The sequence below is a fragment of the Athene noctua genome, chromosome Z (genome assembly GCF_965140245.1).
Source record: "Athene noctua chromosome Z, bAthNoc1.hap1.1, whole genome shotgun sequence".
Taxonomy (NCBI): domain Eukaryota; kingdom Metazoa; phylum Chordata; class Aves; order Strigiformes; family Strigidae; genus Athene; species Athene noctua.
Genome location: NC_134077.1, coordinates 10712865 through 10725466, shown reverse-complemented (window position 1 = coordinate 10725466; position 12602 = coordinate 10712865). Strand labels below are relative to the sequence as shown.

The 12602-nt window shown below is 45.7% G+C and overlaps 1 protein-coding gene across 3 annotated transcripts in view; it reads right to left on the bottom strand.

Annotated features, from left to right (window-relative positions):
* The window catches only part of DNAI1 (dynein axonemal intermediate chain 1), a 176684-nt gene that overhangs the window by 38827 nt on the left and 125255 nt on the right, over positions 1–12602 (bottom strand). For 2 of the 3 annotated variants that reach the window (XM_074932950.1, XM_074932951.1), the window contains 2 exons: positions 10611–10759; positions 9659–9758 (listed from right to left, as the gene is read on the bottom strand). In XM_074932950.1, coding sequence (XP_074789051.1) covers positions 9659–9758; positions 10611–10759 — 249 coding nt within the window. The remainder of the gene's footprint in view (positions 1–9658; positions 9759–10610; positions 10760–12602) is intronic. The other variant, XM_074932953.1, reaches the window with a different exon arrangement.

Sequence of the window (12602 nt, the reverse complement as noted above, 5' to 3'; positions counted from 1 at the left end):
GCAGCACCAGACAGACCCTAAAATTCACAGGCTTTCACAGTGCTGTCGTGCTACTAGCAAAAGGATGGGCTGCAGCTCTGTTACAGGTATGTTCAAAGGTAGTTTCAAGCACAGGAGGATGAGCAAGCACCTGTGAAAGCTGCTTTTTGGGATGAGCTGGGTCAGCTTTTCCAGCCAGGAGCTGTCTGCATGTTCTGGGGTACAGGAGAGGGCTAAGCACGTCGTTCTGCCCTGCAGCATCCCAGCCTCCTGCTCCAGGGTGCGTGACACAGTGGGGAGGAGAATGTCTGTGTCATCTGGCTTAATTGTAGGAGCTGCTTCACTGTAGGGCTGCATTTCTCAGCTTTTCCTCATTCAATAAGAACTGGGTTGCTCCCAATTTGACATGGTAGGAAAACAGCATCAGCCTCAGCTGATTTGGCTCAGCTCCCACGAATCAGTAAGAAATCAAAGCCTCAGCATGGAGAAGAGCTGCTATTCATTCAGGCAGGCTGAGGACCATTTGACCTCTTCTGGAAACTCTGTCACATTGTTTTACAAGGAAGTCCTTGTTTATCTGAGTTAACTTCCTTGTCAGTTACCACCTCTGCCAGCCTGGCTCTGCTCTGAGGGTCTCAGTGATTAGGATAATGTCTTTCATGTCTCGGTCCTGCACACTTCTGATTGCTGTTATCTGGTGCTAAATAGCTGATATATCATACTGGTTGCACTACAGTTTGGTCTAATACAATTCTCTTATACTGCCAGTGACTCTCTTTTTTTCGCCTCTTTAATAGCATGCTTTGGAATGAATCACAAAGCCTCCTTCTGCTCTTCACTTTTGTACTAAATTTACTTTCCAAATCACTTCTGAAAGGTGAAAGTCAAACAGAGAAACTAATCTGTGCTGAACTCATGCAATAGCTGGGCTGACCATAGCAGCCAGTACCTCTGCGCTATGTTGCAATCCCTTCTTCCTTAGAGACCAGCATCCAAAGTCCAGCCTGGGCCCTGGTTGTGTTCCTGGGGTAACTTTCCCTTGCATCTCCCTGAGGGTTTGACTCAGCAGCACAGAGTTAGTAATAGTATGGCAGCGCAGGCAGTCCCTGACCCCAGTCTTCCTAACAGTCCTGCTGCTTCCCCAATTAGTGCTCATTTCATATTGCACATTTGGTTTGTGTCTTTATTGAATTTCATCTCACTGATTGGAAATTGCTGCTAAGGTTGTCGAGCTCATTTACAATTTCAGCTCTGCCACTTGTAAGTCCTATCTGCTTAGTTCCCCCACAATTACTGCTGGGTTTCAGCACCAGCCCCAGTCCTCAAAGCATCTCTAGCTGCACCACACACTCTGCTGAGGACGACTTCCATTGTGCCACATCCACCTTCTCACCTGCTTTGTAGTTTGCTCATGGGATTGTACCAACAGTGTTCCTGAAGTCAATCTATAAGCATGTATAACATCTCCTTCCTCTAATCTACTAGGCCTGTTACTCTCAAGACCTGTATTAGATCAGTTTTATGTCATATGGCCTTACTAAAGCCTTACTAGACTGGCTGTTCCTTGATCTACCAGTGCCAAACAGACCATTCAATGATTTGTCCCAGGATCTCTTTGGATAACATATTTAGGTTGCCTATCTCTCCTGCATTGTCACGCTCCTAAATATTGGGTAGAGTCTTTCCTCCAGTCCTCTGACACTTCCCTACTCTGCCATCCCATCTCAAATACCTGGTTAAGAACAGGGAAACTGTTTCAACCAGTCCCTTATGTGTCCCAGGCAAATCTCCCAAGGTTGTGCTACGTGAATACATCCCAGCTGTGCCAGTCCCCCTGCGCTCTCTCTGCAGTGACCCATAGCCCAGCCCCTGATGTCAGGCTGAAACTATATCCTCATAGACTAGGTCCAAGCTCCATCTCTTCACGTACTGGCAGGGTCCTGGCTATGCCCAGTGGTTGAGAGTCAGCGCTGGAGGCTGGGGCGTGGGTGAAGGTAGGTAGCTGCACATCAAGGGCAGCACCGAGGCTGACAGGAGAAGCAGTCACTGCTCTCCGCCACCTGCAACCTTGTGGTAGGCCAGCAGAGCTGCTCATAAGGTAGGTATCAAACTGACACAGTATGGAGACTGGCATTTCACAGAATCACAGAATCATCTAGGTTGGAAAAGACCTTGAAGATCATCTATTCCAACCATTAACCTAACACTGACAGTTCCCAACTACACCAGATCCCTCAGCGCTGGGTCAACGTGACTCTTAAACCCCTCCAGGGATGGGGACTCCACCACTGCCCTGGGCAGCCCATTCCAACGCCCAACAACCCCTTCAGGAAATAAATGTTTCCTGATATCCAGTCTAAACCTTCCCTGGTGCAACTTGAGGCCATTCCCTCTTGTCCTATCGCTTGTTACTTGGTTAGAGAGACTCATCCCCAGCTCTCTGCACCCTCCTGTCAGGGATCTGTAGAGGGCGATGAGGTCTCCCCTCAGCCTCCTCTTCTCCAGACTAAACACCCCCAGTTCCCTCAGCCGCTCCTCCTACGACCTGTGCTCCAGACCCTGCCCCAGCTCCGTTGCCCTTCTCTGGACACGCTCGAGTCATTCAATGGCCTTTTTGTAGTGAGGGGCCCAAAACTGAACACAGGAATTGAGGTGCAATTTCAAACAAACCAGCATAGATTCCAGTTCATTATAAAATGTGAAGCAGTAAACATCAAGATTCAGGAGCTGCTGTCTCTGTACAGCAGGATGGGGCAGAGAGTTGGAGGCTCTCAGTGGCCTAATGCCAATTGTTCCCACTTGCACATTGAAACCTAAGTGAGGAGCCATTCTTAGCAGTGGCCAATAACAAGGAGCAGAAAGACACCTTAGGAGCAGCTTTTTAAACTCTTACATACACTCCTGATGGTCTCTGTCCCTGGTAGGTTTTTATGCAAAGTCTAAAAGATGAATCAACAAAATCTCTGGAGATGCTGCCCAAGTAATTTTTTCACTCATATACATGAAAAAGGCAAACAAACTTCATTCCTGTGTGGTTAAATGAACCAGTTAATCTCAGCAGGTGGGTTTTGTCAAAATGATGTATTTCATAACCTGAAAGAGCAATAGCTCTAGTAATGAGAGCTGGCCTGCAAGCATCTGTTTAAGAAACAATTCCTGCAAAGCCACTGACAAAAGGGGTTTAAATTTACCGGTTTGAGTTTGCACTGAAACTAACTACTGTGCTGACAAAGTCACCTTACCTGCAACTCAGTAGCTAAGGGATGTGAGTGACCAGTAGTGTCCTGAGGTGCCTGATGGACATCTTGAGGCTTGGAGTCCACCAAAGCACCCTATGATGGGATGGGAGCTGCAGCAGGATAGACCCTGCATGGCAAACCAAATCTTACAGGCTGGCTTATTCCCTAAAAGCTTCTGCTAAGGGAGGGAATTGCCAGTGTGCAGAGAGCCTGGTGGCTGGGGGAGGCGAAGGGAGGAGAGCCCAACTGGCACAAAGTGGAAGGCAGCACTAATTCCAGGGACTCTGCCCATCTACTTCATTGAGCTTTGACATGCCACCAGACCTTTTTTTACAGCAGACATAAATCTGCCCAGCAGTCCATATCAATCTTAAAGATTCAGCAGGGCATAAGAAAGAGACTTTCAGATTTTGTGGCAGAAGAAAATGAACAGTTTTACCAGAAAACAACCACTTAAGCTGTGAATGCAATTTTAAAGCCATTTTAAGAAAGCTCCTGCCCACTTCAGCATACTCAAAGGTCCTTCTGGATGACAGCAAAGGAACCTGCACTCATTTATTGTTTCCACATCACCCAGACACGGTGCAGAGAGCCAGGGGACGCCTCATCCCCTCCCTGCAGAGCTAGCAGCAGCCCCATAAGGCATAGACAAACCTCATGGTCTACTGTAGAAGGGTACAAGGAAAGAGTTAGAGGCAGCAGGGACATCTGTAGCTGTGAGGTGTTCACACTCCTTACTCCCCTGGGCAAAAGCTGATCCTGGGAGTGCTGCTGGCACCCCTGATTCATGCCCTACAAGGAAAGGGAGGATTAGGTCTAAAATACCTAATGAAATATTTGCAAACCTGAAAGGTTTAGAAAGCCTCTTATCTGCAAAATCATTCATGCTTTTAAAGACAGAGACTGACTTTTGCTGCCAGTCAGTGTTAAATGGGCAGCAACAGGCCAGTGTTAAACAAGTGTTTCTCTCCTAGCTGTGAAAGGATGGGTATTAAGACAACAGGCATTTATTTGGCATCTTACCATGTAAGTGAGATACAACAGGAACCTGGTCTTCAAGACTTCTCATACAAAAGAGTTGTTCAGTAAAGTATGTTTATATAAGCAGGAAAGGGCACACTCACTTCCTGAGCAGCACAATCCATTAGCTAATTTCCTGAAGGTTTGGGTTGTTTCAAGTATTTCACATCCTGAAAAGTCAACAGCTGCAGTAATGGGGAAAAGCCCTGGAGCATATATTTGAGTGGCTTTCTCCTCAGAGAGCACACTTGGATGGCATTTGTCTTGAGGCTATCAATATTTACTAAAGATGGTTAAAACATCACCTTGTTCTTGAGGCATTACTCATGAAGGACACAGACCACAAAAACATGAGAGCAAATGGACTTGTACTTAGTGCATGCTCCCAAGCCTGTTGTCGTAAAACCCCTGGGATCCTCCTTCCCACACAAGGATATTTCATAGCATCACAGGGTTAGAAAGTAATTCAGGTTGGAAGAGGGCCCCAGAAGTCTCTACTCCAACCTCCTGCTCAAAGCAGGGTCAGCTCTGAGGTCAGACACAGTGGCTCAGGGCTCTACACAACGTGGTCTTGAAAAACTGCCATGGACAGAGATGGCACCACCTCTCTGGGCAAGCTGACCCATTACTTAATCATCTTACAGTAAAAGTTTTTCCTTATATCCAGTCCAAGCCTCTCATTTCAACCAATTTCAGGTGTTGTGTCTCATCATCTCTTCATGCACTGCTGTGAAGAGCTTGGCTCTAATTTCTTGATGACCTCCTTGTGGGCTGCTGCTGAGTTCCTTCTCCAGGTTGAACAAGTCCAGCTTGACCATGCCACTACAGCCATACCATGGGGCAGCTGTGGCCCACAGCCTGAGACCCAGCCATCTGGGGACACTTGTGACATGGGTATCTGTCTTTTTTAACAGGGGTAACAATTCATGAACAAATTCAGCACAAGACATTCACATGGTCCAAGTGAGCCAGAAGTAGATGTTTGCAGCATTGTTCCCGTACAGCACGACCTGCCAACACCATTTCCTTATTTAAGGAAATTAAGTAGAAGAAACCCAAGAAGGAAATTTCAGGTATGGTTCCCACTTTAATATGTTTGTTTTGTTCTGGTTTTTTGGTGGTTTTTTTTTTTTGGTTTTTTTTTTTTTTTCCTGCTTTAAGTGTTAAGTTTGAAATGGGCTTAAAGCAAACTCCTAAAGGCAAATCCTGCTGAATGTCATAGGGACTGAATTCCACCCCTCCCCATTTCTCTGCCCTTAGAATAAACTGACCAACATCTCCAGTTTTTCTGTACCCTAAGTGTAAGGGTCCAGATATCCAAATACACCTCTTTTTATTTCCAAAGCAGCTCTCTCAGCTAGCTTTTTTCTTCATGTCAGGCTTTTACCATTTACAACCTAAACTAAACTAGGTTTTCTCTAACCTCATTTTATTTCAGTGCTAATCACATCAGTATTTGCACCCAGGTGTCTTCAGGAGATGGCCTGGAGGAACCACAAAGCTGTTTCCAGCCAACTGAGCTGCAGGAGTCATGTTTAGAAATAACAGATGTCTCCACCTGTCTGCTTTAGGAACCACTGTGGAGTCTTCAAGGAATGTAAGTGTCATCTGAAATGCATTCACAGAGCAAAACTGCAGTGGACATAGTACACTGATTGAAACCAAAGCTGAATGCTCTATAGCAACCACACTGAGCACATCCAGCAAAGACTAGCTTCCATAAAAGCAGCTGGCTGTCCAGTCCTTTTAAAATCAGGCCACTTATTTAGGCATCTAGTTATAGAATTGGGAAGTTTTTTTCCAGGCAGTGTTGGCACGGATGTGCATGTCTCAATGATCATTTTATTTTATTTCAATTTTCATTGCAAATCATTTATGCTCATTCTGATATAAAATGGCCATCAGGCAGAGCAGGAGACTAAGGAAATTACCCAGAACATGATAAAGAGCAATAGTAGCAGTTAGTGTCCACTGCACCAGCAGCAGAATGCACACACTGATGTTATTTATGAAGAGGTGGTGCTCCCTGAAGCAGATGCCCAGCTGCCAACACACACATTTTATCATAATGCCCCTGATACTTACAGGTTTTCTTAAATCTCCACCTCCTGAATTCACGTGGATTGAGAGATTTTTTTATTCTAAAATGCCTCAGTTTCCAAGTCAGTCTTAGGAGTTAGGGGCCTGATACACACACTGGACACATAGCATTAGTTCACATAAGGAAATGTGTTTTTCAAAATACGCCAGGTATCCCTTTAAGACTGCAATTAGAGACTGATTTTGAAACGACCTCCAGGCAACCTTCAATTTTTCAAGGTATAATTATGTGTGGATGAAAAGCTAGAGGCTATTTATGAACAGGAGGCCTTTAATGTTTTATTTTCTGGCTGCACATCATGTAGTTTTCTGTATCATCGAATCACAGAATATCCTGTTAATATTCTGTTAATGTAGATTTTTTCCCAGCATTAATGGAGACTGCCCTTTGCAAAGCACCAAGTTATTCCTGGGAAGTGCGCTCTGCTACAAAGTGGAATATGTCCAGGAACAAAAAGGCTGTAAACAACTATTTATTCCACTTCCACTGCAGCTCTAGAAGGTTCTATTCTAAAGAGAAACTAAACCATTTCTCAGACACACCCTGCTGAAACCAGCATGGTCAGTGGCTAACACAAAGGCCCAAGATTTCTATCAGAATTTATCCTGGCCAGCCTATTGCAATGGGAAGGCAACTCTTGCCTGGACATTTCCTGCTAGGCAGCCCAAATCTGGGCTGCTCCTGTCTGATGGCTCTGAGAAGAGCAGAGTTTGAGATTAAAGGCATAAAGCAGAATTAGATGCTACTAGATTAGAATCTAGTTAAGATTATGGAATTAAATCCAAGGTAGCATAGCCAAGGTGAGATGCTGTGAGTGCAGTGCTTGTCAAGTCAGACAGTCTTCTATTTTATCCACAGCCTCATACAAACTCCAGGCCCATGGATGCTGCAGCTAATGTGACTCTCCAACAACACAACTAGAGTCCCCACATCAGCAGCACAGGTGGGATGGAAAGACCCCATTGCACAAACTGTTGCCAAGTCCATAGGAGCTTCTCTGCAGCAGGTAAAGCTCTGACAAAGAACCTGGCCCAAGAGAGCAGCACAAAGCCTCCCTAGAGATGAGGCACCACTGCAGAAACTTGACTATACAAGTAAGAAATACAAGCACATCCAGTGTTTGTCCTCCATATGCTCATGCCGCCCAGGGTGTATCACCGCCTGCAGACATCTCCATCCTCTTCCCCACATTTAGGCACCAGGACACAGCTAGAGCACCCACTGTTCTCTGCCCTAGCTCACCCCAGCACTAAGTCGAAGCTGTGAATGTTAGCAGGACCCTTGCCAGGTTTGAGGGTGCACACTTCACTTATGGAAGTCAAGTCAGGGGATGTGTGACACTGAATACATTCATTTCATTCATGCAGGACCTTAACTTGGTATATGGGAGAATGGAGACAGACAGATCTATAAGACAAATGGCCCAATCCTGACCCTGCTTGCAAGGGAAAAGCATCAGCACAGCTTTCTGTAGGCTGTGGCATCCAAAGCTTTCTGGAGAAACCAGGTGCCCCAGTGAAGACATTTCTGTTGCTTAGCTTGAGAGAGACAAATTCACAGCCTGAGCCAGTATATCAGTGAAATGAATTTTTTGCTATAACATAAAGGTTAAACTGCAATAAAGTTGCCAAGGCATCGATTCAATGATAGAGATATACAAAGGCCATCTTTTTGCTAGAGTAATTTGGCCAAACTGCACAGACTTCCCAATTTATACCATCAAAACACATAGCCCATAGTGACAGAGCAATGCAGTCTTACAGCACAAAACCAGTGTTGATGGATAGTAACATGCCCTGGCTACTTGCCAGGCCCAAATTAACCATCTGAGCTACTAGGATGGATGGCTACTGGCAAAAATATAATGCCATGATCTCAATATTAGGACTGGTCTAAGTACTTCATTACCAAATAATTACTTTTAGAGACAGCCCACACAGTGGGAAAATGTTGATTTTGTTTAACTGGAACAAAGTTCTATTGGCTGACCCTGGGCATATTATTATAATTTATTTTTTAATATCAATATAAGTATATAACCACTTTATTCTACTGCTTCTGTATACCTTAGAGGTCCAGAACCAATGCAGTTATGTCAGCTCATACTAGGGGTGCTCTGATCTGGAGTATCATGTCTCCATCCACAGGGATGCACTGGTTGATAAGCTGATTTCACATAGAGAATCACAGAATTGTTTGGGTTAGAAGGGACCTTAAAGATCATCCAGTTCCAACCCCCCTGCCATGGGCAGGGACACCTTCCACTAGACCAGGTTGCCCAAAGCCCCGTCCAGCCTGGCCTTGAACACTGCCAGGGAGGGGGCAGCCACAGATTCTCTGAGAAACCTGTGACAGAGCCTCACCACCCTCACAGTAAAGAATTTATTCCCAATATCTAATCTAAAACTACCCTCTGTCAGATTAAAGCCATTACCCTTCATCCTGTCACTACACTCCCTTATAAAGAACCCCTCACTGGAGGGAGTTAAGTGGTTTTCTCCTGGCATGTGCAAGCTGCACACCTGCACTGATGTGGTCAAGAGAGCATGCAGGAACCTGCATGTATTTGCAACACCTACTTTAATGCAGCAGGGGCAGCATTAAGAAGGAGTGAGCAATTCATGCCCAGGGATATGCACGCCAAGGACAGGAAAGCATAGGAAAAAGCAGACTATTCCCTGAACCCTGCTTTCCTCCCTGTCCTCTCAGTACCTTCATCCTTGGAGTAGGAGGAGCAAACTAGAGCTGCACAGAGGTTTGGTTTACTTGTGCTAGAGCTTGGAGGGTCTTGGCCCCCAAGAAGGATCTGTCCTTAGAAGAGAGGGTCCACATGCATATCTGATGGGTTTGCCAAGGCTGAGTGAGAGGTACAGCTGACCCTTAGCATCCGCTAAAAGTCCTCTGATCTGTGATTTAACATCAGCTGTTTGCCTGATTGGGCTGCAGCTGAGAGATTTCTGGCCCTGTTGCTTGTAGGGGTGTGTTATACATAGGGGGAGAGGAAGTAAGAAATGCTGCTGCCCAGGTTTCCTCATCTCTGATGCTTTATGACTTCCAAGTCCTCTGCAGTCAGACTGAGCAAAAAGGAATTAATTTTAGGGCCTTGAACTACTCAATGACCTTGTCATCCTGAGGCAAGCAGCTCAGGCAAGCTGAAGCCAGATTAGCCTGTCACTGTGGAGGATTCCTGCTGGTGGGGTATCTGCAGTTCGCTGACATGCTTGGCCATGATTGGGCTGACCTATCCCCATGCTCAACCCTAATCTTACTTGATTTTCTCTCAGCTCAAATCAGAGCAGTGTTGCTCCCAGTCTCTCACCTTGCCATCAGTGGTGACTGCAGCAAAGACCGTGGAGGAGTAAGGGGACCATACAACATCCCCTACAGCAGAATTCAGGTCATAAACAAACATCGGAGTCCTGTAAAAAAGGGAACCAGGGAGAAGAACTCATTTAAACACATGCAGATCTGGAAGTGAAACATTGAGCTGTAAACACTTTGATGCTGCAGCCTGTGTTGTTCAAGGCCAGCTGCAGAAGTGGGAGATACGGTATTTCTTTATGTCAGATACCAGTCAGGGTCTGAGCCAAAGGCAAAGCAAAGTTGAGCATCAACACAAATGGGTTGGGATTGGTCCTGCTGCAATGAGAAGAAAGGTAGCATGCTTCTTTCTTTCTGAAAGCATTTTGAAAGATTCCCCTCAACACACCAGAGTCTCTCTGGTTAATAATCATAGGGGAAAAAGTGATTTTCCCTCTCTGGACTTCTGACAACATTGAATATTAGAGCAGTATTGGCAACAGGAAATATTTGACTATGATTTACAACAAAATCAATTCCCTTATTGAAACCAGACATTCCTCAACAACTAACCCTTGAACTTCATTATGTATTTTTAAGTGTTCCAAAGGGTTTTTTTGCCTCTCTGGCTCTTAGGAGGTCATAAGCCAGTCCCTGATAACTCTCTATAGCTTTGCTCCAGAAGAGTAACCCTGCCACAGTAAGTCCTGCCTGAAGCAAGCCAGGTCCAAAGCGAAGCGGTCAGGCTCTATGCTGAGCTGCACTGCTTGGCAAGTTCCAGCTAAATCTTATACGTCATACCTGGGGAGTACAAATCTGAGCGATCAACCCCCAAAACAGAGATAAGAGAGCAATTAGCAATATCAACACCTAAGAGCAAAACTGAGACTGAGGTATGAGCAGAGTCGACATGTGCGGCTGACATGTCATTCTGGACCTCCCCACCCATGCCACAACCCAGCAGGACCTACTTGATGGTATGATCCCAAATCTTGACTGTCCAGTCCGAGCTGCAGGAAATGAAGACTTTCAAGTGATAGGGATTCCAGCTGACTGAGTCCACGGCCATGTGATGGGCTTCGAACACATCCAGAAACTGGCTTGAATAACATTTTGAACACTGCAATGGAAAGATCTAGTCAGTAATCAGAGCTAGACCTTCTTCTGGAGCTCACATTCCTGCTGAAAGATGCCTCTGAATACTTGTACGGCCTCCTAGGCTCTTCTGGGCTGGCTGGGAAGAGGTGGCTAGTACCCAGAGGTACTACAGAAATGAAAATAATTTAGCACACGCTGTTTCACCCCACAGCAGTGTTGCAGGCAACACTGAGCTCTCCTCTGCAATACACAGAGGCAGGAATTGAAGTTGTCTGATCGGATTTACAGCCAGGGGTAGGCCCCAGAGCCCATTCTCCACTGCAGGAGATCCATCACCTTCCTGCCAACCTCGGGGCTCCTGCCGGGCCTCTGTAAAAGGCTCTCAGGAAAGGCAGGGGAAAGATGGCTCTTGTGCTGCTCAGGAGCACACAGTACCGTGTGCATTTGAAGTGTTGCAAATAAAACCAGTGGTAATGGTGCTCTCAGCACAAGAATAACCTATAAGGCCCTTTGGTTCTATGGATTTTGAGAACATGCCAAAGTCCTTTCCCTGCTATCACCCTGCAGCAGCCTGCTCTAAGACCCTGACCTACAGGACTCTGCAGCTCCTTCTCTTGTGGCATTTGTGACTTCCCAGAGGGGTGCGAGAACCACACGGGGTTGGGCAGCAATCAGACATGTCCCCGACGGGCAGGTGGGCTACCCTGTACCCCAGCCAACAGGAGCCTGTAAACCAGGCAAACGCTGCACATACATAGGAAGGTCAGGTGAGCAGCATCACAGCTGTGGGTGCTACTGAATGGCAAAGCGTAGGACATGTGCAAGAGCTGGAAAACATTTGGGAGCCTTAGAAAATCACTTTGTGTGTGAGCTCATTGAAGGGGGAAGGAATTACAATCTGATTATCTGCATGAGCAGAATACAGAACTCGATCCAGATCCTGTCAGTTCTGTGTACACAGCACAGAAAAATGAGGTTGTTCTCCCCAAATCTCCTTCTGGGAGGACTGGAGGCTTCCTTCATTAGCAGCAAGGACCTCATCTCACAAGTAAAGTCCTCTTGATTATGTTCTCACACACAGCTGTATCCACCCAGCAGACCAGGGTTGGTTTTAGGATTTTCTGTTGATCTGCCTCAGTACTGTCACTACAAGGAATTTTCAGCACCTTTCGTTACTCCCTAATGAATGCGGCAACACATCATCTGTCCAAGCAGCTGGATTGCTGAAGTGTTACATGACTTTAATTCTTGCAAACCAAAGCTCTAACTAATCATAAGGCTTAACTGTTTATTACATATGACAGTCACTGTCTTGATACTCAGACCTGTTTTCTTCTGATACCCTTGTGCACTGGTGCAGGTACTGGACTGAAGGTTCTAAACTATTCATACAGCAGAAGCTCCTGCATTCCTGGGAGGCTTGCTGTTGTAGGAAACAGAAACAAGAAAGTGGTTCATGTCCCACTGAGATTTACTGACAGTGTCTATAGCTTGTTAATAGTTTGGTGCATACTCTGCCTCTGAGTTGCTGTCCCTGTGTGTAATTATGGGACTGAAATAACTTTTCAAGGCATGTTTCATACTTTACTTCATAATTCTTAATGTTCAGCCACCAGGAAAATTGGTACTTGGCTTGTTTTGAAAGTCACTTTGCTGGAAACAGACAGAATGGGTCATGAGTAATTAACACAAGAGAGAAGCTGCTTTATCCATCTGTTCTTACAAGTATGGGGATTGAAGGTCTCTAATAACAGAGGATTTTGAAGAGTGAGATCCTAACCAGGTTTGTCTGCATCCAACAGAACTGTAATGCTCAGCACTCTGGTTTTAAAGTCTTGTTGGGGCTGAGCCCCTGATCAGTGCAG